Raw genomic sequence first — 27,007 nt, forward strand, 5'->3', positions numbered from 1 at the left:
TAGGGAGGAAAAGTTGACTTTATTGTGTAAGACACATCGGCTCTGTAGTAAAACTTAATTAGTTCTGAAAGGTTAGGGGTTTTCTTAAGTTTAATTCATGGTATCAATTGAGTTCCATATACAAAATGTTTCAGAAAATTATGCTTTACATTGTCATTTGAATAGCTCACTTAAATTTCCTAATTCAAGAAAAGGAAATCACAGCAAAAAACAAAATTATCGATTTTACTATAACCTCTGTCATAGTAACAGTCCATGACTTTCTCAGCTCTGTTGATTTAGAAAATGAATGACATCTATATATTATAGTTAAAGGTAAATTATCTCCACCATATTTGCATAAATTAGGTCCTGATGACTATGTTTTAAAATAGCTTAGTCATCAAGAACTGTTAATCACTCAAGTAATAAGCAAAACTACAAGGAACCAGGAGGAAACAAAACATGTCATATTTGTAAGTTTCTGTGGATGATCACAATTATCAGAAAGAAGTCCACATCAATCATCCTATCTACAAATGTTAGTATGTCTAAGTTAAGCTGTCTAAAGGAAAAGGGCACTCTTTATGACAGGATAAAAAAATTAAAATGTCAATCTTATATGCCTCAATTGCAAAAAACAAAAATTCCTTTTAAGAAAGACAATGATCATTTTATAATTTATTCAAAACCTGTTCTGATTTGAATAGTTCCAAAAATTTATACATCATTATTGCTGGAAAATTTTAAGACAGTTATAAATAGCAATGGTAATGCATGAGAATCATTTGCCCATCATCAACTAATATGTAGTAAACTAATAATACATTGTTTTTTTTAAGTGGTCGATTATTCCTCCAGAATTAGGTCACAATGCAATGTTTATATAGCATACACAGTAATACCTCATGTAACCTGCATCATCAGAAAACACACTATTTTTTGTAAGTGAAACTATTTTAATATTTTCCAATAAAAAGCTTTTTAAAAAAATGCACGAGACACTTCCCCCACTGGCTTAGACAAAATGATAAAAGGTTCACAAAATAAGTCTTATTACTTTATAGTCAAATCTCCAATACTGAAGAACTGACCTCTTTTTGGTAACATCACAAAAATCAATTACTACTGGTGTTGACAGAATAATGCTACTGGGCCTACCAAGATACATAGGATTTTTATAGGTTAGTCTAATTTCTGCAGTCAATTGTTATTTATTCTATTCTTATTCTTTCAGTTCTACTGTGCTCTCTTATATACAATTGGCTATATAAGTGCCCTACCTATACAATCAGATTCCCAGTAATTAGGAAGCTAGGAGACTGACCAATTGAGAGAGAGAGGTTTTATTATGCTTTTCTAGATGTCTATGGAAATCTAATCTACACCTGTATCATTATGCCCATGTGATATGTATGAATTATTCTAACATTATTAGGATCCCTTTTTTAGGAGGAAGCTAGATCTGTGATTTCATTGTTATGGTGAATTCTTGTTATGAAAATTCCCCCCGCCAACACAAATAAACTTATAATCTTAGCAAATTAAGGCAAGGAGAAGTTAAATGGCTGACCTTTGGTAAACACAACTGGTAGGTGTCAAGGCAAGTCTGACCTAGGTCTTCCCACCTCCAATGCCGGCCCTCTATCAATTGTCAAACTGCTTCTTAATGGCATAATTAGGATCACCACACAAATTATAATCACATAGGAAATAGTGATCCCCTCAAAATTTCTGAGGATTTTGTTAAGAGTTGCTAGTTATTTAGCAATAAACAATTTTCCTCCTGAAATTAATCAAAAGAACATTCATTGTAAATTTCACAGGATCTTGATCTTGACTTAACACAAAGAACTAGATACTGATTGTTCAGAAAAAGAAAATTTACCTCTAAAAGTAAGTGGCTCGAAGTCAACTACAACATTTAAAAAGTAGGTGGTATTAAACCCACAGGGTAATAATTTTCTGCCTTAATATGTGCAACCAATAGGCAGTTATTGATTAATGTGAAAATAATTTTCATTTACTCTCATTCCTGAGTAGAATCAAATAACAGGATTTTCCAGACTATGAAAAGCAAGTTAACCAATTAATCAGTACAATTAGGGAAATGCTTCTACCAGATATAAATGAAAGATATAAGATAAATTGCACGGGTCCCATGAGGAACCTGATCATTTCTATACCTGAAACCTAGTCCCTGAAATCCATTGAAAAAGAAGCAAAACATGTTAGCCATATTTGCAGTAGTTAAAGTACATGTACACAGTAGCTAGAATTTTCTTTCTTCTTAGAGTTAAAATGGTACAGTTCAATGCTTTGGGAGGTCTGAAAGATAGCTATGGAATTCATTTTCCATTTATTCTACCCAGTCATTGAGTGTGAAAATCAGAAGTGAAACATTTGGCATAAGTTTTTCAAAGTCCCTCTCAAATATAATATTTGAAACCTGCTTTGTTTTTTCAGATGGCCTAGATAGAGCTAAGCACTGCGGAACGTGGTCATGTCCTTTGGTTCGCTACTTGGCACACACCAGTCATCTGCTTCATGATTGGTATTATAATGTTTCCAAGCAGCTTTATTATATACCGGGAGCCTTTCCACTGACTCTGTTGATAGGGCCTAGAAGAAACAGAAACTCTTATTAATTTCAGTTTACAACATAGCCACTTAAACCTTAAAATGGACATGTCTCAGCCAATGTTTCTCTATTAGATAGAACGTGGTCTGGTGGCCACTGTAGGAAAATGAAGGTAACCAAATTGATAAGCTAGGTTTATCACTTATCTCATTGCAGTATTTCTCAAAGTTCATTAAGATGCATTTTTTTATAGTCATACACATATATAATGCAGACACACATATATGCACACACACCCACTGATGTAAAGTTGGATTATAACTTAAAATTAAGCTTTTTGACCAATCTAAGACAAACTGACAAGGTAAATAAAAAGGGCTGTAGTCATTACCTTAATGTAGATAACAGCATCTGTTCCATAACCTTCTAAGGAATACAATTTTAGGTCTCCTTGAAAGTACTGTGCATAAAGCCGAGATATGGGCAATCCATAACCAAAACCAGCCTTTTTAAATAGAAGTAAGAGAATAAAAAACAAAAGCAGTGTAAGTTATAATAATGCCTCCCAGATCCATTTACTTATTAGACAACAATTTGTTCACTTTTACATATTATTTATAATCCACATTAACATAAATGTTTAAGAAAGCTCCAGTGAATTTTTTCTCTTAATGCCCAAAACAGTTTATTGTAAATAATGAATCTTAAATCTGAGTAGCTTTTGTTTACTTCAAACTCCCATTTCCTTTATTTCATATAAAATGACTTGGTCTTGATGTGTTCCTACTAAGCTGACTGTTTTATGTGCCATTATATGGCACAGCCCAAACTCCCTTTTTCTTTGGTATAATTTGTCTTTGGCTACCCCTCTCAAAAGAACATTCCTCTCTGACCATTTCTAGAGGTACCAAGGAACAAGGAACAAAAGGACTTGGAGTCAGAAGACTGTGACTTGAGTACTGGATCCACTACTTACTAGCAGTGTAGACCTTGGGCAAGTCACAAAAACTTTTCTAAACTTCAATGTCCTCATTCTGTAAAATGAAAAGAATAACAGACCACTAAGTACCTCACAAGGTTTACTATAGGGATAAAAGGAGATAACGTATGTATATAAAACATCCTGACGCCATGAAATGCTAAGAAACAAATGTCACTTATTTGACACTTTGGCCTAAAAAAGCTGTGATCATAAATCTAATATCTGTAAGCCATGAAAAAAAAATCAGTTGCATAACTTTAGCCACATCACGAATTTTCTTTCAGCTACATCATTAATTTTCTCTAAGTTCTCAACCTGATGAACTCTTTTTTTTTTTTTAAACCAAGCCAACTTCCTTGGCTCCACTGTCACTTTTATCACAAATGCTTTCACTTACATAATGGTTACAATAGACTTTCATTCATACACACATGCGTGCATACCTACACACTTATGTATATACATACACACCAATCATTTGTGCCTTGGGATCTACCACTTGATCACTAAAAGTCTTAACAGTAGATTTCCAAACAGCTCCTCCTTGCTAATTAGAAGAAATAAAACCATTTTAATAAAAAATAAAGATTTAAAATATCATTTTGCTCAGAGGACCTTATAATATTTTGCTTTCCCAGTAGCAACCCAATTAAATTAAAATTCTTCATTATTACTAGATCTTGATTTGGACGATATGATGTCTTGTAAAAAAAGTTTTAATCTAGTTTGGGCTGCATTCAAGAGTGCTGTGGGCCACATGTTTGACACCTCTGTTCCACACCCATTACTGCCTCTCTTTAACCATGCTGGTTCCTCTGCCTGAAATGTCCTCTCTTCTCCCCTTGGTCACACTTATTACACTCATCATAAATAATATACCACTTAGCACCTGTTCTCTAATTCTTCCATATATGTTGTCTGTATCCCCAAATCTAAGCTCCTTAAAAGGAAGCATCACATCTTATATGTCACATAATGTCAGGCACAAAATTGGTACTCAATAAAATACTTTTTATTGATTAAAGAAACTAAGGTTGTCCTAAATTGTCCCGCTAACTTATGAATTGTTTTTTTTTTAAAAGCATTTTCTTGAAGTGAATTATTAAGCAATGACAAGATATGGATGTACACATATGTGCATCATACAGATACATGAATATAATGTGTATGTATAGAAATATATAGTTACATATGGGGGGGGAGCTGTAAGCTGCTGGAGTCATGAGAAATTGTCTTTCCATAAATTCTCCACAAAGAATCTACCTAATGCATGGAAGACCTTCCCTTGGTTCTTTACAAATTTTCTGTATAGCCAGTGAAGGACCTGGACTATTTATCAGTTATCCTCACAGTACATGATCAATTGCTTTCTTTTCTAGTCATGAATGCCTCTTGCACTACTTCTCAAAAGCAAATTTGCAATGATAATTTGTTGCAGTCTATTCACACCCACCATGCATCTCTCTTTTCATTGTTCTTTGGGTACTTTGAAAGGGTTGCATATTATTAATTGGCCATCATAGAATTATCTCTAGGAAAAGATTGATTTTTAAAGTCAAGCAATACATTACAAAAAATGTACAGTCGAAGTATGAGTAAGAGGGTTAATGTAAAGATAATGATCTATTAACAAAGAAGTTTGTCTATTACTTTCTACCATTTAGATCTGAATTTTGACTCATCAAAGAAGGTGGACAACCCATCACCAAAGGATATGAAGCCAGATTCTTTTAAACATGCTTGTGCTTCATCAATTAGAAGAAAATGTACAGTAATTAACAAAGAGGAACTTAGTATTTATCAACTATTTTCAAAGGAACCTATATCCTGGTATAAAAGAAAGAGAATTTTCAGGGAAGATCACTACTGATGAATTTTAGAATATGGATTTAGTTTCAAAACCAAAGAGCTAGACAATCAGCACTACAGAAAAAGTAGGCATCTCTGACTTCAACCAACTCAAAAAAATAGATGCACCCAGAAAAGTCATCTCCAAGTCAAATTCTCAAAGAGGACCTCCATAAATGACTTCTCCAATCATGAATTATTACCACCAAATACAACTAGGTCCAACTCATGGTCAGAGCCAGGTGAACCTAGTTGGGGAACTGGCCCAAGAAGTAACAGCTTCTTGGAGGAGTACAGCTTCAACCACTGAGGTTGCTTGCTCAGCATGTTATTTCCCCAAACCATCACTTTGGTTCCTCCCCAACTCTAAGACCATCAACTCAACTTCAGTTTTGTGCTTTCTCCAGGCCAATTTCCCAGGAAAACTTCAATCAGTGTGCATCTTCCTGGGCCCTGAAAGAAATGCAAGGGCCAAAGAATTATAGCATATAGGCCTCCTTTTATGGAGGAGTGAAGCCATCACTGCATCCTCAGGAGCAGGACAGGACAATGGTATGCGTACTCACACTATCACCCACTGCCTTTTTTAGATATGTACAGGAGCTCCTACCTCAACTGCAACAGCCACATCCCCAATAGCCATCAGTTCTGTTGCCCTCAGTGTCCCAGCATCCCACCTTCCAGGTGGAACAGCTGACCCCATCTCATAATCAGTCACCATGGCTGGATCAAGACCGGACACAGGCACCCCCATTGGTAAGTGAAGAGCAGCCAAATGAATTGTTCCCTTCTTTTAACCAGCAAGAACTACAGTCTGTCCATCTGTCCATCCATCCATCCAGTCTGTCCAAGATAGTTGCTGGGTTTAGGTTTACACTGATTCTCCCTAATGTCTATCCCTGCCCCCCAGATCTAGATACCACCTTGAGAGATCTGCCTTCCTTTCAGAAACAGCTAATTGCTGAGATACCAAAGGTTAAATACAAGGCAAATCAATGACAGTCTGAGGAATGTTATATACTGTGGTGTGACTCAGCACTATAATGGTGCCTGTGACTCTAAAAGTCATCCTGAGATAGATGTTTCTTGCTTTCAGGGCTTGCAAACTCACAAAATGGAAAAGAATAAAAGAATGTATTAGAAAATCAAAGAAATCCTACAAATACTACTGTCTGCAGATTATATTGTGCTGATTTCAAAACCATTTGAGCTATATTCAATATAATCCTATCTTTTTCCAATTTGAGATTCAAAGTAAACCTTTTCAGGAATTACATGGTAATGCCTTACATATAAAAATATATGTGCTTTTCTCGTGTCCATGATGAAATTTATCCTGGTACTAATAACAGCATTTATATAATGCTTTATGGTTTGCAAAATGCTTTAACAAATATTATTTCATCCAATCTTTATAACATCCTAGGAGGTAGGTGCTACTATCCCCATTTTACAGATAAGGAACTGAGGCTCAGAGAGGTTAAATGACTTGTCCAGGTTCACACAGCTAGAAAGTATCCAAGGTCAAATTTGCTCAAGTCTTTGTGACTACAGGACCAGTACTTAATCACTGTGCAGCCTAGATGCTTGTTACTGAAAGTTTCACACCAGAATTAATCATCATTTTAAAGAACCTGTGGTGTTTTTTTTTAACTGAAGCACCTTTTTCTTATATGGATTATCACCTCCTTTCTAAGTCCTAGATTTGTATATCAGGTTTCTTGGAGTAAAACACACTAGTAATAAAACATTAGGCAACTTTTAAAAATTAGCCTAAGTATTTAATAGAATCTTAAATATTATTTTTCATCCATAAAATGAAAAGCATTTTGTTATTTCATGTTTGCCTATTTTACTATAGTGCCATAAACATACTTTAATAATTTAAGGATAGGTGACACCCTCACTGTGAGTATTCCTTCCACCAATGCAGATAACTTCTAGGCTTTAGCAGATTATTTTTGTGAGTTGTTGTGATGAATAAATCTGTAGCTCACTGGCCAATTTCCTGGCATTGAACCTCTCTGAATCTAGCTAAACTCGTTCTCATATGAGACACACAGACCTCCGCTTAGATTTTTTGGGCTGCCGTAAAAGTTAATGTGATCTTGAGCTGCATTACAACAGTCACAGCTTTTGAAAATAATCAGCTCTCCTCAGATCTCATCTAAAGTACTGTGTTCAGTCCTGGCCACCACAATTTAAGAACAATGGCAAACTGAGTGTCAGGTAAGGACAACCACAATGGTAAAGGACTTTCGAGTTCAAGTCAAATTACTGAAGGAACTGAGGGTGTTTAGCTTGGAGAAAAACTCAGCTGGGACAGGATATGTGTTCAAGTACCTAATGTTCTATCACGTAGAACAGGAGCAAACTTGTTCTGTTTGGTCTGAAAGGGCAAAACTAAGAACAATGGGTAGATTTAGCAAGGAAACAAACTGATTTCACGTCAGAAAAATAGCCTAACAATGAGAGCTGTCCAAAAGCAGAATGGGCTGTACAGAGAAGAGGCAGGTTACCCTTCCTTACAAGTCTTCAAGCACAGGCTAGATAACCACCTGTCCTATGTTTGGAGGCATTCCTTGAGGGTGGAGATTGGACTAGACGGCTATCAAAGTCCCTTCCAACTCTCAAATTCTGTGATCAACATATTTAAGACTTTCCAGATTGGCTTAACCTTCTAATGTTTGCACCCTGGTAGTATAACCTTCAAGTGTTAAGCATCACCTCCATGCTATGATGAGTCATAATTCAATTTGACAAGCCATTTATTAATTTATTCTTATGCCACATAGGTAAAAATACACCAGAATATGATTTACCACTTTTTGGCTTTGAAAATCTAACAAATACTCAATTCTATTAATTTTGTCTCTCTCTATTGAACTAACTCCAAAAGATTTTGTAAGAGAAGGCACTGTTTTCTTTACTGAATGATCTTCCCTTATTCCTTGTATAGAACCCCACCTTGTGGCCATCCTGAGTAGTTTTTAAACGCTGCCTTTGCTCGCCCATCTCTTTCTACCTTGGGTAGAAAGGAAAATCACTAGAACAGATTTCATTATTACAAAATTACATACCAGGGGCACAGCTCGAGATGTCTCAACACGAGGTCGAGGTGCAGTTGAATACATGTAGTTGAAGAGTCTATCGATTTTCCTCAAAGGAACACCACCTCCACGATCACTCATCTGCCAAAAGAAAACACTTTCTAACATTATCTTACAAAGAAAAACAGTATTAACCTAGCACATAATATACAACTGCAGCTTCATATAGCTTTTGAAACAAAAGCTTTTAAAATATGGTATTTGGTAAATCAGATCCAAGATATGAGAACATGTGGACACTGTCTTTATTGGCAGTTCTAACAACTGAGGCAAAGAAAATCACTTATGTGCCTGTTCTAATTGGTTAATTCCTATTCAATAAAACCTACTCCCATGAAGAGTAAAAGGCTTTAAACAGAACAATGATTTTACACAAAGGTCAAAGTGCTGTTGTTACAACAAAGCCTGATAAAGTGCTGAATTTGGGTCCTTACTTGAATATTACTTAAAAGTTTTTTGAAAGAATATAACACTTTGCTGCCTATAGCAAAACATGAACAATTTTACTGTGAGACAAGAATATATAAATTCTTTAAGTCTTTGTATAGTTTTAAATTTTTAATAAATAAGATTGTAGGTATATAAATAGTATTGAAAGCTAAACTGATTTTTTTTTTCCTCATAACTCCTATGAACTTTAATTCTGTCAGTCAGGAGTTTATCACTTTTCACATGATTTTTGAAATAAGAAAGCACTGGATACTACTGCACAGCATAGATGTCTGAGCCTTAGTAAATTTGTTTTAAATGCCATACCATACCATACCTAATCCATTACTTAATTTTTAGAGACAGTAAGATCTATGAAGACCGAATATATGAAAACTTGGTGTAGGAGAGCTAAGAGCAATTTTGAAATGACCCTTGAGCTTCAGATTCAAATACTTATAGGAGATATAGTAATAATTTGTCTTAAAAAAATCAATGAAGGGGGCAGCTAGGTGGCACAGTGGATAAAGCACCAACCCTGGATTCAGGAGGACCTGAGTTCAAATCCAGCCTCAGACACTTGACACTTACTAGCTGTGTGATCCTGGGCAAGTCACTAACCCTCAATGCCCTGCCTCCCCCCCAAATTAATGAAGTGGTTCTAGGAACTATATAAAGGATTTTTCATATTCCTTAGTTTAGAATCGTCAATGTTTAATGCAAATACTGAGTACTTCTAATTCATTTGCAACTGTCTACACAAGCAATCGACATGTTAGCTAGTTACTAAATAAAATATACATAAAAGCTGTCTCCTTTCCCCCTAAAAGTGAGGAAGGTATTAATCTTAAATAAACAAGCACTCAGAAGGATAGGGACCATTTCGTTAGGAGGAGGAATTGAAGTAACAAGGCAGATAATTATACATAGCTCTCACTGTTTGGTTTCATTTACTCTTTCCAGTTACTATAACCCAAATGCTGCTGAAAGGATTTCATTCAGCTCTGAATAAAAAGGCAAATCAGCAAGAGGTTGTTTCAGATTAATCAGAAAAGCATGAGAAAAGACAGAAAGCTGAGAAGCAACAAAAGAACCCTAACTAAGGTAAAGGGAGAACAACTAGTAAAACCAAACACTATATGTAAAAGAAAAATTATATGAAACCACCTATAAAATTTGAGTGCATTAATGACAATATTTAAGTGCTTACTTTGAAACATTTTAGCAGCAGAGGGGGCCAGCAGCATACATTCAAATAAGTAAGCAACATCTTGTGGAATAGTGTGTGGCAGAGCCTACTTATTACTTTCTAATATCTTCATTGAGGATGTCCTTGATACATGTGTAGATTTAAAAAAAATAAACATTTTATATAAATGGGAAAGTTGGAGGTTTTTTGGGAGAGGGGTTGGGGGGAGGGTAGTAATAAAGTTTAAAATTATTTCCACACCTTTGGAACCTCCTCTCCTTGAAATACCTTGATATAATTGATCACTCAACATCCACAAAACTGTGACACCTCTAACACAGATTTCCTGTTTACAAATGGTCTGGTCCTGCTTATTTTACCATCCTTTTTCTCAAGTGCCTTGAGATTGTGATCAGTCAATCAATCAATCAATATTTATTGAGTGCCTATTATGTCCCAGGCACTGTGCTGGGGGGTACAAAAGATAATCCCTTCCTTCAAGGAGTTTACAATCTAACAGAGGAAGAAAACACACACACAAGGGAGGGGGAAGGAGAGAAACCAAAGCAAGGGCATGGAGGAGAAGTCCAAAGGAGCACAAGTAGGTAGGAAGTGCAGAGATGGCTGTCCTGAGCACCCTCCTTAAATGGAGGTTGGGAGAAGAGTTCTCTTAGCCCTCTAATCAGAGGTACCAAAGGAGAGGCTACAGGTGAGGAATGAGTATCAGGCTGATATGACTGATCTCGTAGGATAAACTGTACCAGGACTATGTCTAATCACTTGCTAGAGGTTAACAGCTAAGTTAAAGTTTTAGACTTTCTTAAAACTGTAAAATTAGGGGCAGCTAAGTAGTGCAGTGTATAAATCACCAGCCCTGGAGTCAGGAGGGCCTGAGTTCAAATCCAGCCCCAGACACTTAACACTTCCTAGTTGTGTGACCCTGGGCAAGTCACTTAACCCCAATTGCCTCAAAAAAAAGCAAAAAACCTGTAAAATTTCAGTATTGTCTCCTTTTCTACCCAATTGCCATTTATTAAAAGGAAGGATTTCTACTTACGGGTGGGGGATTTAGTGGATATGGATTTAGGGGGATAAGCAAAAAAAAAATTTTTTTTAAATGAAAAGATAACCCAAAAAAGTGAAAAAGGGGGACACAAAGCATTTTTGTTACTACTTTATTAAATTTAATATAGATTCACTTCTTAAACTATATATGAGAGGTTCTGGTTTTTAGACAAGCTTTTACTTTTTGTATATGAAAATGTTTCCTGACTGTTAAGTTCACAATAAAGAAAAATCCTCAGGTAAGTAGAAGAGGGATATACAAGCCTAAGGATCATTTTGTATTTTCTTGTTGTGCTTTAATGAGTTGCCATGGCCCAAGAAGTCATCATCAAGAGAGAACTCAATGAACTTTTACCTTTCTTTGTATTCCCCAGAGCTTAGCACAGTGCTTGGCACATACCAGGGACTAAATAAATGCTTACTGACTGATGATGGAATTCTCTTGTAATTAGAAAGGTTGAGCCTCAGAAAACAGACAATTTTTTCACCAGTATCTAGTATAACTTTTTTCCTAGGATATCTCAGAATTCCAAAAAATGATTGGGGGGGGAGGGGTTTATTAGCCCATAAAAATAAAAATTATTTGAAAAACAAAATTGCCAAGAATGAAGTCCTAGGGCAGAGCCAGCATTAAAACTGTTAAATGCATCACAGTTCTGTCCATGTGGAGAACTATAAATAGCAGTAAAACATCAAAACAAACTGATGAATGGCAAGTTAAATTTTGACAGCCACATACAAAATAAATAAGAAAAGGTGTTATCATGACCTGCCAGAATAAGTTTAAAACAGTGTTGACTAACTTCAGCTGCAATGTTTTATTTGGAATAGAAGCACCCTGTACTCCAAGAATCATAAAGGCAGAACCACAAACACAACTGCTAGAGCAGTAAACCAAAATAAGTATCAATTATATCTGTATGGAAAGAAATAAGGCACACAGGTTTTTTAAGTCCTATAGATGAGAATGCTGTCAAGGGCCATCATCTAATACAAAGGAACACAGTACTGACTATAAACTGTACAACATATAAATTACTACAAACCCACCACACATTTTTTTAATTTCTTCCAATAATGGTAGCAAGATATGATGAGCCACCCATATTTCTTTTGAGGTGACTAGTCAGGTTAAGGGGGAAAGGTATATGAGGAAAGTTTCTCTATACAAAGTTAATTTGTGCGTATTGGAGTTAAACCATTAACAAGAACAGTAATAATTCACATTTATATAAGGGGTTTTAAGATTTATATGGCTCTGGGACAGCTAGGTGGCACAGTGGATAAAGCACCAGCCCTGAATTCAGGAGGACCCGAGTTCAAATCTGACCTCAGACACTTGACATTCACTAGCTGTGTGACCCTGGGCAAGTCACTTAACCCTCATCGCCCTGCCCCCCCCCCAAAAAAGATGGCTCTGAGCAACTGAACTAACCTGCCTTATATAAAATTATATTATATAAAATCCTACATAAATATTCATACATTTTGAAACTGATTTGTCATAAATACCCCAAATTATTGTTGAGATGATGTGTCTATATTTAAAAATCTACTTTGGCCTGTACTAGTGGTAATTCCAGTTTAATAAGGTTGATATATAACTATTTGCCACAAGTAAAAAGATTTTATTTTATTTAATCATGTTTTTAATTTCACATCTTCAAATTAACAAATCCTTTTCGTTTTGGCATATCTAAGCACATTGGGGGGGGGGGGGAAATGAGGGTTAAGTGACTTGCCCAGGGTCACACAGCTAATAAGTGTCAAGTGTCTGAGACCAGATTTGAACTCAGGTCCTCCTGAATCCAGGGCCAGTACTTTATCCACTGTGCCACCTAGCTGCCCCCTAAGCACCAAATTTTAAAATAGCATTTACCTTCACAGTTAAGTCCTCATTACCCAGTGTTACATGAACCTGAATAGGAGGGTAAACACCCTTGTCGGCATGGTGTTCCATAGTTGCTCTCATTGCATTCTGAAAAACATTAGTTATGTTAAGAACTTCAGTTTTCCAAAATTCATAAGTTTTTTTGAAGTTTTTAATCCCAGTGAAGGAAAATAACAAATGGGCACAAATGACCCAGAGAATTCTTTTAAGTATTTTTAAAGGATCACTTTTTAAAAAGTTCTTAAGAATTCTGACAGAGAGGGGCAAGCTTAGATTACTCTCTATAAACAATAAACATATTTCTAAAACTCTTAAAAAGTTTCACTGAAGCAGAAAATTCTGCCAAAGAACTATTATGTAATCATACTAGATACTAGGTAAAAGAGCTTTCCCCTCCTACAACAAATGTTTTTATAAACACAGTTCCTATCTTTTACATAAGATTTAGAATGTCTTAAAATGCCCAAAAGAACAATTGTTTCCATAAACAATGACTTCTAGAATCTAATCTTAAACCATCTCAATTAAAGATAGGGATAAACAATTCAACAATAATATACATTTCTAACCAATACCTAGGACCCATATCTCCAAGTTTTCTTTATTTTCAACTTGCATTAATCAGTTCTTATAATATGGTAAGGAACACTGTCTTGTTCTACATTTCACATAACATGGAATTAAGTGTTAATGAATAATAAAAACATGTCTACTCCTTTTATCCTATGGAAATTAAACTGTAACAGTAGGTTTTTAAAATAAAGACTTTTAGTTTCAAGTGTTCTTAAAACTCATTCAACAAATGCAAAAAGATAAGTCCTTGAGATAAAAATGCTTTAGCAGAAAAAATTTAAATTCAGCAATGTCTCACTTATCTACCATCACTGTCAAGGGGAATGTTCTAAAGAAAACACCAAAATTTTACTTAAACACGATGAATAGAAATCTTTGTAAAATACATGTCTCTAACTTGATTAAACAGAGCACATCGGGGTAAAAAAGCCTTTCTTGATGATTAGGGTCATCATGGCAGCATGATTTAATACAAAGAACTTAAAAGTTTGGAGTAACAGGTTTATACGTTTATATCCCAGTTCACCTCTCACTTAACACAATCTCTTTGGACCTTGATATTCTCATCCATAAAACAGGAACTGATCTCAGTGGGCCCTTCCATCTCTAAATCCTATCAATCTGTTCACGTAATGGGAAGACCAATGGCTGATCTGAGTTTAAACCCTGGCTTTAACACCTGCCTGCTGAACAACCCTGAATGAATGAATCATTTAACCTTTCTATGCCTGTTTCCCCATCTATTAAGATGAGGATAATACACTGTTTACTTCAGAGCTGCCACAAAGAAAGTAGTTTGTAAACCTTTTAGCTCTCAGTAAATGTCAGCTGATAATTAGCATTATCCATTACAATAGTGCCCCAGATTAGTTTTCTGGTCTCCCTTACATGAAGACTGGCACCTGTCACTCCTAATTAATGTCTACTGTATTTGTTATTAAAGATAACTCCTTTCTCCCAAACACCGGTCTTCCTTCACCTATGTATAAGCTTTTAATTTTCTATGACTTAGAAATTAGATAAGAAAGCTTACTAAGAATTATGTCTTAAGTAAGAGTAAAAAACTGGGTGAAAGGTTATATTTCTCCCTATGCTGTCCATTTCCAGCAAGGCCACCAGAACACTGACTTTCAGATAACTTGGGTGTTATATATTTTTAATTAAGTTACATTTTACTTTTAAAGTGGCTTTAGAAATTGATCAAGATTTCTAAAACTAAGGAAAAGACTAAGCATACAAAGCTTATGTAATCCTACTTCACAAACCTTGAAAAGTTCAAACACCATGTGATAGAGATGTGATGGTACATAAACCACTTGCATGGGCTGTCCTGGTGCTTTCACTACAGAGTGGAAAAAGAAAAATGTAACTATGGAATTGGATCTACTGAAGCATCTTAAAAAGACAAACAGTATAATGAAGGAAGAAAGCATGATGAAAGGTAGTATTGTTTCTGAAGAGTTATTCCATAACTCTCTTCATCTCTTCACGACAATAATGTTTGAATCTCCTTGCGCATAAAACTCACAACTGATAAGGACAACATTGGTAATAAGGTAATCTCAAGAAACACTCCAAAATAACCTAGGAAAGAAAAGTGGCTGTCCCCTTCTCTTTTTCCATTCCTCTGACTCTTACTAAGTATTTTAGGAGGCGCTAAATCTTCAAAATTATAGCACTGTACTTTCCCAAAGAGAAGTTTTTTGTTTTGGGTTTTGTTTTGTTTTGCAGGGCAATGGAGGTTAAGTGACTTGCCCAAGGTCACACAGCTAGTAAGTGCCAAGTGTCTGAGGCCAGATTTTAAACTCAGGTCCTCCTGAATCCAGGGCTGGTACTTTATCCACTGTGCCACCTAACTGCCCCTCCAAAGAGAAGTTTTAAAGAGCTTAAAGAAACACAAACTTCCAGCTTATAGTCTTTTTTTTTGTTTTTGGCCAGTTCACATAAATTCAGAAAGTAAAAAAACAGGACACTGAAAATGGCTCATTAAGGCAGAATTTTTCTATTCTTTTTCAGGTGTCTATAAGTACCTTAATCAAAAATGTATTACTTGTAATACTTTAATGTATTAAGGAATATAATTCAACATTCAAATGTTCACTAAGATCATGATGACAATAAATTAGTCTGCAAATTAACAGTAGGGTTGGGGAGAAAACAAAAAATTATGAATCACTGTGGTTTATTATTCCAATTCTGTCAGAGTGACATTTTCAAAAGATTGGGGGAAAAATCTCTGGAATCTAGGTTCAAATCCTACTTCTGACACAAGCTGTGTTACCTGGGAAAGTCACTTAAACTCATCTGTATGTGACTTTTCTAGGTCACACAGCTTGTGTCAGAAGTAGGATTTGAACCTGGATCCTTTGACTCCAGTGTCAGTGCTTTTCCCACCAAATCTTTTGAGAATGTCACTCATTGGTGGAGAGAACTGGAATAATAAATAAGCCAAAGTGATTCATCTAAAAATCACTTAACCTCATCTGTAAAATGAGGAGGTTGAACTAGATAGTTTCCAAGGCTTCTTCCAGTCCAATATCTATGATCCTGTTTCCTAAGGAGTAAGGTCAGTACTTTTTGGGCCTACCTAAATTTCATGTCACTAAGATTATATTTAATGCACTAAAATAATTGCTTACGTAAAGCCATCTAATGGCTTTACGAAGCTGTTTATGGGGGCAGCTAGGTGGTGCAGTGGATAAAGCACCGGCCCTGGATTCAGGAGTACCTGAGTTCAAATCTGACCTCAGACACTTGACTTACTAGCTGTGTGACCCTAGGCAAGTCACTTAACCCTCACTGCCCTGCAAAAAAAAAAAAAAAAAAAAAGAAGTTATTTATGCTTACAAAAATCCCCACGTCACTTCCTTTATCAGTTCCCTATCTTCTCCACCTACATTTCCATAAGCACAGAGTTTCCTACCCACATGTCCCAGAATCAGACTTAAAAGGAACTCCAGGATCTCTAAGGTCCCTCCCAGCTCTAAATCTATGATCCAATGATCCTTTTATCCTCTTTGAGGATGTTTCCTCACCTGTCCCTTCTAGCTCTAAGCTCTATGAAGTTATAAAATATTTACAATAGTTAAAATAATTGTTACAAAGTAAATATTCTGCAAGCTGTAAATTGTTTTTAAATGTGAGCTGTTATATATTTGTTTTACATAACCACAAAATCTGTGGCTCAATTAATCATTTTACTTATTCATTAAAAAAATCATTAACATTCCTTATCTCTCAGTTAATGTTAACACTAACCATTAGTGAAAGAAAGGTGATACACAGTCTTACCATTTAATTCTTCAAGTTCTAGTTCTGGAGAATTAATATAATACAAATCACAAAGACGCTTAGCATTTTCATAGCCATCTAAAATAAATTGAAAAGGAAAAGAGTTAAATACATTCAGTTAACTGAAACAGCAGAATTGTTGCACTAAACCAGGCCAAACTGCTGAATAAAGTCTTAAAATTGTATAATCAACTATTTCTGTCTCTACTTTGATGGGCTGAAAATCAAAATGAGAAGAATGCTTTTACTGAAAGTATCCTACTCCCATATGCAAGAAGTATTTGGAATATATCCTTACAAAATTAATTGCTGGTGTATTCTGCAAAATATATTCATTTTGTTATTAGTATGGTTGTTAAACATGTATGAAAAAGCATAAAAGTTTTAGACATTTTTAGTTCATCCTTAAAAAGTTTCTCTCCTAGGTATATGACACACAGATGAAGCATATGCTGTAATTCCATTTCTTAAAGTTTTTGCTGCAGGAATTCATTATCAGACGGCTGAAGTTATGAAGATTACTTTTTCAGCTGATAATTTCTGGAAAGAAGACACTGAAGATGAAATCTCATCTGGAGATATGTTATTTTAATTAAGGAGATAGAATAAGTTAGAAAAACTTATAGTTGGGGCAGCTAGGTGGCGCAGTGGATAGAGCACCGGCCCTGGAGTCAGGAGTACCTGAGTTCAAATCCAGCCTCAGACACTTAACACTTACTAGCTGTGTGACCCTGGACAAGTCACTTAACCCCAATTGCCTCACTAAAAAAAAAAAAAAAAAGAAAAGAAAAAGAAAAACTTATAGTCTATGTAACTGACTTGTGATGCCATACATACTGCCAAAATATCATAGGGAAAACAAACTATTGCTCTATTCATTCTATGCTCTTTCCAAACCAGATTATTTGTCATTTTCTGATCAAATTTGGTGCTTTACTAGCTGTCATGTTTACAATGTCCTCCCCTACCACCCACATCTTCTGAAATCCTAACCATTTTTCAAGGTCCAGCTCAAATACCACTTCCCACATGAAGTCTACTGATTCAGAAGTGTTCTCTTCCATGAACTCTTATAGCATCTTGTTTATACCTTTCTTATTTATTGCATTCTGTTTTGTATTCTGGTTATTTGCATACATTTCTTATCATCACTAGATTATATATAAACTCTTTGCAAGTAGGAATCATATCTTACTTATCTTTTTATCTCTCCTGGTGCCTAGCACATTAACACCTTTCATTTCTGTATATTTTTTAAAATATAAGTTCAGAGGAAATTACCTTTAATAACTTCAACAACATTACAATTTGGATTAATGCTTCCAATGTGTTTTCGGTGTGTTGAACTTCCTTTTCCTTTTCCACCAAACAGTAAAGCTACCCAAAATAAAAAAAATTACAAGTTAAAATAGCTAAATACTACATTTCAGTCCTACAGTTTTCTTCTCTAAGTAGACTTTAAACAGGAAGATATAAGTATTTCCTAAAAGCATTAACATAACCACTAATATTCACTGAAAATTAAGTTGCTATATGTGTTTAGCTGATATTGCCAATGGGCACAGAAGGAACTAATTACTTGCTACTGTATCAACAAATTTCATTTTAGTTTTTCACCTCTGCTTCTAGGTACTTACAGTGCTGATTGAGTAACATTCTGATTGAAATGCGACTCATGTAAAAACGATCCAAAAAATACTGTACATTCTGGCTGGTCACTGGATCTACACCAAAGCTTTCCTTGTATTCAATCACACCCTGAGCCATGGTAGGAATGACATCATTATGTCGATTCCGGATTCTTATCACAGTGTCTGTAAAGCTAAACAAAACACACTTGTTAAACTGGTCCTACATTTTGTAACTTCTATTTAGACTTAATAAAATAAACTGAATTAACAGGAAAGAAAAATAGAAATCCTCAATTTCTACACAGAATAGATATAATAAAAATAGCATCAGTGCTATGTGTGGTACTTTACCAAGATATCCTATCTTAACACAAAGCACAGAAGCAGTAAAAGAGTAGCAACGTACAAATTTTCACATTCTGGCTCACAAATACCAAAACTAACAGACTCTAGAACTCTTTATTAAGCATCATGAGGGGTCACATTCTCTATATAACTGCCAAAATAACTTTCCTAAAGCCCAAGTCTAACAACATCACTCCAATGGCTTAAAAACCTTCCCTGGCTCCCTATCACCCCTAGTATAAAATATAAGTCTCCCGCATAGGCCAGGCTTTAAATTTAAAACCCTTCATAATCTGGCTTTCATTTCCCTTTGGAGGCCCACTATATTACTCCTCTTCACATGCTCTATGTTTTAGGCAAATTGGTCTATGGACTATTTCCCAAACATGGCATTACGTATCTCATGTAAATGTCACTGCACAAAGTATCCCATGTAATATACTTCTGTTTTTAGAATCCCTTCAAGGGACTGAGCACCATCATCTTAAAGATGATGTTAAACATGCCTACTGGGACCATCACAAATTTGATGATGTACAAACCTATGTCAATATTTACTGTTGGTACAAAGAAATAGTAGTCTAGACTAAGTTTTGGTCATTACCCAACCCTTTTGTCATCATCCCCTTCCAGCCTTCATCCTCATGGTGTTAATGTGGTAGAATGAATGCAATAATATTTTCTAAATCAAGGCTCAACTTATGTACCATCTCCTAAGAGGACCCTTCCCTGATCCTCTTAAGTATTAATGTTCTCTCTTGAATTGAAATCATCATGTAGATACTTACCTTTGTATACTTCTATTCTCATCCCACTGCAAGAACACAACCTAAGCTGCCTCAGGGAAGGAATACTTTTTCATCCTGTCTTTGAACCTTCAGGGTCTAACACAGCATTTATACAAGGTAGGGGACTGATAAATGCTTGTTGGGTTTGAAGTCTTTATCAAGCACTAACTATAATAAGCATGGTATGACAGGGAAGCATCTGGAGCATGACAAGACAAAGGTCCTGCTCTTAGTCAATAGTGAATCAAGACAAATAGGCAATTATCACTACTTTAGTGTTGGAAACTGTCATTTACCCAGAGCAAAAAATAATATATGTTGGATAGTATTACTTTATTCATTCTACTATGTTAACACTATGCAGATGAAGGAAAGGAAGGGGGTAGATTAGTAAAGGTGGATGTGAGGGAGAAGGAGGGAGTGTCACTACATCTTTGTGCCAGTAGTCTAAATACTGACATAGGGTTATACATATATGATCCAATTTGTGGTGGACACAACAACCATGTTAAAGACAATTATGCTCAGACCTGAGCTCAATTAAGAAAAGAGTAACAGAAGGAATGTAAAGAAGGTAGTTATTTTTTTTTAAATATTGCAAATATATTTTAAATCTAATTTGATGTTCTACAGAACAAGCTATGTTAAAATAGTATTTCCAAACTATCTTGCACTCCCCTTAAAAAAATCAGTTCATAGGAAATTCCAATAAACAATCAAAATGGTTCAATGAGGTACAATTTTAATGGAACTTATTTATTAAAAACAATAACAGAATTTATAACTCTAAGTGAGTATTGACCCTGTCAAAGTACTGGGAGGCTTATACTCAATACTTATTCTTTCTTTAAAAAATTAAAAACTATATACTCAGCTTGATCATCCTTATCAACTAGCCTTTAAAGGATCTTTATTTCCAAAAATCATATTAAATCTTTATCCTTTGTTCACCATTAACCACATTCAGAAGTATGCGCCACAAGTTCTAAAGCAGAACTCTAAGGATTTTGAGCAATGATTGCATTGTTGGACTAAGTGTACAGTGTTCCACAGTAATCTTTGAAAGGGACAAGATTCTTTCAGATGTGTAAATTCTAGTGTATTTTTTTTTTTAGCAAATAAGTCACATAACTTAATAGCAGTCAAGCCAAATAGAGATAGAAAACCTTAAAACTTAGTTAAGTCATTGTGCCCTAAAAGAGTTAATAAACCCTCTAGCCACCCCAGCCCCCAAAAAAAACCAACTCCTTTTCCTATTAGCAAAATTAGGCCCAATGTATTTACTTTTTGGAATAGTATTTAGAGGACTGAAATTAAATAGTAAAGGCATTACAGGAATGGGATCAAGTTATACTTACTCATAAACAGCTTTAGCATCTTCAGCACTTTTATCCTTAAAATCGAGGAGCTCCTGTAGACTCTGAATGTACCTAAAATGTAAATCACCAAGTTAAATTTGAATTTGAAAATCACCTTTCAATCAGAAACAATACTATGGTGTCATATTAGCAGTACATCAATTGTTGAAGAGATACTTTTTATATTTACTCATAAGCTAGTATCCCTTCTTCCTGGAAATACCTTAGACAAGATACTATTCAAGAATCTTAAGACCTCATCCTATTTTTCCCCTTAAATTCTATAATTTTACTCTAAGTACTTGGACATATCTTTAATTCAAAAAATGGTGGTATAGTTCAAATATACATTTGACTGATGAATCAAGAGACCTGGGTCTTAGTTTCCTAATGTGCAAACTGAAGCATTTGAACTAAGTGTTCTCTTAAAAGTTTTCCCAAAGCTAAAATTCTAAAAATCTAACTCAAATGTCTTAACTCTAAAACTTTCAGTTTTGCAATGTATACGATTCTCTAACAGAAGATAAGCATAAAATAATAATAAAACTAAGTTTTTAATTTGTTTAGTACTATAAGAAAGCTGTAGTACTTGAGATAGTATTGCAGTTCTAAGAGATGATGGTATCATCAGCTCAAAAATGAAAAACGGGAAGGCTATTTAATTTTTTCAAGGTCATAAAATTGTAATTTTTCTAACAATAATAAGTTTAGTACTGAAATCACCGTACTATAGTCTACTCTTGATTCAAGAGAACAGTTATACAATGCCATGAAAACTTCTTCCTGCCAAAGTTCCCCACTAGGTCTCAAACTGTTATGAAAGATCAAGCAATAAAGATATCTTAGGTAATATCTGTATAATCGTGTTTCTTTTTAATGTGTTCCTGACTGCACATGTCTGACTGAATTCCAAAGGCATATATTTTGTTCTTGTTTAGTTGATTAGTCCTGTCTCCATTTGGGGTTTTCTTGGCAAAGATACTGGAGTGTTTTGCCATTTCCTTCTCCAGCTCATTTTAACTCTTTACAGGGTTAAGTGACTTGCCCAGGGACACAAAGCAGTAAGTGTCTACAGCCACAGTTGAACTCTGGTCCTGACTCAAGGGCCAGCACCATACCCACTGCATCATCTAGCTGCAATGAAAACAGAAGTCAGAGAAAGTATTGTTGTTCAGTCATTTCAGTATATGTATGTATGTGAGTGTGTAAGTTATATATATATTTTTTCAGACACAGATATATATATATATATTCAATATATGTAAATATATACATTCACTATACATCTGAATATATCCTCTATTCTATATTAATCATCCCATATTTTCTGTCCAAGGGTACACTTAACAGTGGAATAACTATTTTTAAACATGAAAAGTCCTATTTTGCCTACAGTACATCTTTCAGGCATGAAATTCCTCAGAAATATTTCAGCTTTCTTCTCTACTTTAATTCATAATCATTTTGTGCTTAATCAAATCTGTAATAGTTTAATACTTAAAGCTGAAATACCATTTTTAAAAATTAGTATGATTATGCTAATTATGACCCACTTGTTTCTTTTGTGAACTTAAAAAATGGATATGCAAGAGCAGATTCTCTCACCGAGGTATAATTTCCACAAAGGAAAAAAAACAACCTAGAATCTCTTAAAATAATAACTATAATCAAGGAATAAAGTTTTTGTAACTAAATGATTTTCCATTCAAAATGTATGTTGGCCAACTCTTTTGCTAAATGTTTATGATGCTTAAGAAAATAGCAATAATGAAGACAAAGTAAAGTACCTGAAAACAGCACAGCAGTTAATAAGATAACCATTTTTTAAAAATGTGGTTTACAAACTAAAGATGTTTTCAAAATTGGATTAGTCTATTTATTAAGATACATTTCCTCATATTGATTGCCTTTGTTTGAATTTTAGAGTGTTAAAAAAAAACTTTTTTTTTGGCAGGGCAATGAGGGTTAAGTGACTTGCCCACAGTCATACAGCTAGTAAGCGTTAAGTGTCTGAGACCAGATTTGAACTCAGGTCCTCCTGAATCCAGGGCCTGTGCTTTATCCACTATGCCACCTAGCTGCCCCTAAAAAATCATTCTTATGAAATTTAACAAAAAATATATCACAAAACATACTTGACTATGGCACCTGCGTTTCTGCACAGTACTGCTTTTCTCAAAGCAAAGTGAAGTCTAGGACTTAGGGAACAAAAACACACACCAAAAATAAGGACTGCTGTACGATCCTGGTAGCTCAGTGAAGATTAACAAAAAGGCCATGTTTAATGTTAGGTAAGATATTCTCCACCAATATTCCAAAAACAAGATGAGATTCTTACCAGCTCTGTACCAGTTGAACTGAAGGTGTTCTCAGAAGATTATCTGGAAGAAGACTTATTTCTTTCATTATGTTTGCCAATCTCACTGGCAACTCCTGCCGCAAAAACATAAATGAGGTCTTTTCACATGCATTCACAGATCCTGAAACCAAAGGAATTTGGAAATCAAAATGGAAGTGCGAAGGAAATGAGGTTCTCTAAATACAGAACTATTACTCCATCAAAAGTTGCTTTTATATTCTGTCTTTGTTTCTAAATGGTTAAATTCTGAAAATATCTGCTTACACAATTACCATATTGTTTGAAAACTGAACCTTAAGGGAAACAAGGAAATATGTAGCAGAAAGAAAATCATAAGTCTTCAAGTTCAAGTCAACTCTGCCTACAAAGAAGTGTAGTTTTAACAAGAAAAAAAATTCCCAATGACTAGAACTATGCATGCCCTTTAACATTGTACCACGGTAGCTCAATTACTTAAGGAACCTCAACAACATGAGATGAATAACCACCAACATAGTCTTAAATTTCTATCAAACATTTCACTTAAAAGAATGGTTTCCTGATTCACTATCCAAATGAAAGTTTGGAATCCTGCTGAAGGAATTAGAGGATTGTGTACTCTGTGGGAGAAGAGTATTCTTCTGGTATAAAAGAATTAGACTAAATATACCAATCAAACTATTCTGATGGGAGCTATCATTGTGCTTTTATGTTCCCTCATATTATACTATAATGGGATCAGTATGTCCTACACATACTGATAACTGTAACTAAACACCAGAAACAAGAGGTGTGTTTTTTTTTTAGTAACAATGCTTCGTTACCATACGTACTTTGTAGCTACTCTCAGACTAGTGACAAATCCTTTTCTCTTCCCTTTGAAGCTACTACAGATGGTTTGAAATTTCCTATGATTAAATATTGTCTTTTATCCTATTCTCTATTCTACAATACCAATATCTAGACATAAAATATGTAAAATAGTCCATTTTCATTAAACTTAAATAGGGCAACTTTTAAAAAAATTCTAAGTTACACTACCCATTTTAAAAAGCAAGCTTTTAAATGTCTCAATCTTACTAATTTTTTTAGTTACATCTATTCTTTTGATATAGTAAACCTGTTTTTGAAAAAGTAAAATGATTTGCCTTAGGTCATGCAATCAGTGGGAGAGCAAGAATAGAACCTGTTTCTCCCTACTCCCAGAAAAGTACTTTTTCCATTACAACAATACTTCTTCATACCATGTTGTCTCAAAAACTTTAAAGGAAAATACTTTCTCCTAAAAGTCATCTTTGATGCATTCTTAAAGAAAGGTAATGATCAGGTCTTAACTATCAAAGTAGTTGTTTCAAATTACAAATAAAAATAAAAACATGCAGAGGTCTTCCAGTCAAAACAAGCAGAGCTCATCAACTAGGAGTATTTATTTTAAGATAATAAAATCATCGGGGCAGCTAGGTGGCGAAGTGGATAGAGCACTGGCTCTGGAGTCAGGAGTACCTGAGTTCAAATCTGGCCTCAGACACTTAACACTTGCTAGCTGTGTGACCCTGGGCAAGTCACTTAACCCCAATTGCCTCACTAAAAAAAAAAAAAGAAAGAAAAAAAAAGATAATAAAATCATCAAAATGATGCTGTGGGTATTCTATTAGAACACTGCAGTGAATCCATCTTGATAGCAAAAGAAGTAGATCATTGTCCCCAAGGACCCCGGGTGTACAGTGTCCATAAAAGTGCTTTCCAAAGATTACTTATTAAAAGTTTTCTACTTTTCTCCTTTTTCTACCACCTTCAGGAAGTCTTGAGTTCAAATTGAAGTTCAAACTTCAGACACTTACTAGCAGCCTGGGCAAGTTACTTAACCTGTTTTCCTTTGTTTCCTCATAGATAAAATGGAGATAATAATAGCACCTACCTCCTGGGTTGTTGTGAAGATCAACTGAGATAATAATTGTAAAGTGCTTAGCACAGTGCCTGGAACATAGTAAGCATTATATAAACATTAACTAGTAGTAGTAGTAGTAGTAGTAGTAGTAGTAGTAGTAGTATAGGGTTTGGCTTTGACAAGAAGACAAACTAAATTCCAAAGGCTTTTTAAATGCAACCATCTATTTCCTTTTCTATAACCAGCTGAGTATCTTCCTTCATTTGGGGAAAACTTTAAAAAAACATTAATTTGAATAGGAAGAAAACTAGGCTATAAGTTACTTAAAGGCAGTCATGGATTAGATTAACCAAAAAATTATGAGTCTCACAGCATTTTGTTTTCATGCAGCTTATCTATGCTCAATATTTGTTTAAAATTAAAACACTTTCCCTGGGTTATCAACATTTATCAGTCCATAGGCATTTACAAAGCACTCACTAGGTGCCAGGCCAGGTGCTAAGCACTTTTACAATAATTATCTTCATTTGATCCCGGGGATTTAAGCATTGGAGAGACAAAGAAAAGCAGAAGGTGAGAGGAGGGAAGGTTGTCCCCTGACTGCAAGAGCTTACAGTTCAATTCCTCTAAATCCCTAGAAAAGTATGATTCTCTTTCAAAAAAAAGAACAAAAATATGTTTTCTTTCACAGGTGTAGATGACCAGTTACTTCCTAAAAAAAAGAAAAGGGAACAGTAATCTTTGGATAAGAAAAATTCTACAGCAACATAGCCATCATAAATCATTTTTTACCAACCATAATAATTTCTGCCTAAGGTGGTAATGATTTTGTGCCAAAATAAGAATTTATCATTATGCTGACTCTCATTGTATATTACAAATACAACTGCGGCTTGTGTCTGGGATTTTGTTCTCAATTTTGAGATCTGGTTACGTCAAAAATAAAATAGATAAGTAAAAATGGGGGGGGACACTTGGCAATGGAACGAGGCCCTGAAATGCTTCCTTGTCTTCCCTTCCCTCCAGCACTAGATGATTTTTCTAACTCTAATTTTATTTAAAAACGAGAAATGCAAGACAAAACGCAGAACGGGGGGGTTGAGGGGGGGAGAGGGAGGGACAACAACACTAGCTTAGGAAGCGAAGGTGAAAAAAATAAAAGGAGTGAAGGAAATGGACACGAGGAGAGAGAGCGCGACCCAGACGGACGGGGAGAAGGGTGGACAGAGAGCCGGAGAGAGCCAAGGGCAGAGCAGGAGAGGCACAGATGCGCACGGCCAAGGACAGGCACGAGTGACACGGGCGGGGGAATGGGGGGGGGGGGCGGGTAAACACGGACAGAGGGACCCCGGGCGGGAGCGGGCAGCGCCCTCCCCTCTTCCCCCAGCCCATCACGGGGACCCGCGGGAGAGGCGGCCCAAACCCGCTCACCGAAGTCCAGAAACTGCTTCATGGAGAGCGGGGACGGGGAGAAGCGCGAGTAGAAGTCCACTTGGCCCGGGACACTGCGCTCAGGACCAGCACCGGGACCCCTGTTCGGGCTGGGAACCGGGCTGGGAACCGGGCCCGGATTCGGGCCGGCCGAAGCGGCCCGCCGCAGGTACCTCATTAACCTCATAGCGAACTGCGTTCCAGAAGACGCAAAGAAACAGAAGCCCCGAAACCGGGAGGCGCCATAGCGCGCGCGGCTCCCGGCATCCGTGGCGCGTACGTTTGGGGCG

The 27,007-nt window shown here is 35.7% G+C and overlaps 1 protein-coding gene across 2 annotated transcripts; it reads right to left on the reverse strand.

Moving 5' to 3' along the window:
* Positions 1-27,007, reverse strand: PDK1 (pyruvate dehydrogenase kinase 1). Of its 2 annotated transcripts, XM_043992103.1 has the most exons (12): positions 26,718-26,854; positions 25,317-25,375; positions 23,399-23,540; positions 21,061-21,132; positions 18,576-18,760; positions 18,220-18,315; positions 16,939-17,016; positions 14,913-14,989; positions 13,063-13,161; positions 8,471-8,581; positions 2,952-3,065; positions 1-2,601 (listed from the first exon to the last, which is right to left on the reverse strand). In XM_043992103.1, the coding sequence occupies exons 3-12, from the start codon at positions 23,506-23,508 to the stop codon at positions 2,461-2,463; spliced, it is 1,083 nt and encodes a 360-aa protein (XP_043848038.1). In that variant the 5' UTR covers positions 23,509-23,540; positions 25,317-25,375; positions 26,718-26,854; the 3' UTR covers positions 1-2,460. The 2 variants fall into 2 exon arrangements, with proteins under 2 accessions (XP_043848038.1, XP_043848037.1); XM_043992102.1 differs by lacking the exon at positions 25,317-25,375 and having other exon boundaries at positions 26,718-27,007.

Source organism: Dromiciops gliroides, chromosome 3 (assembly GCF_019393635.1).
Source record: "Dromiciops gliroides isolate mDroGli1 chromosome 3, mDroGli1.pri, whole genome shotgun sequence".
In the NCBI taxonomy this organism is placed as follows: domain Eukaryota; kingdom Metazoa; phylum Chordata; class Mammalia; order Microbiotheria; family Microbiotheriidae; genus Dromiciops; species Dromiciops gliroides.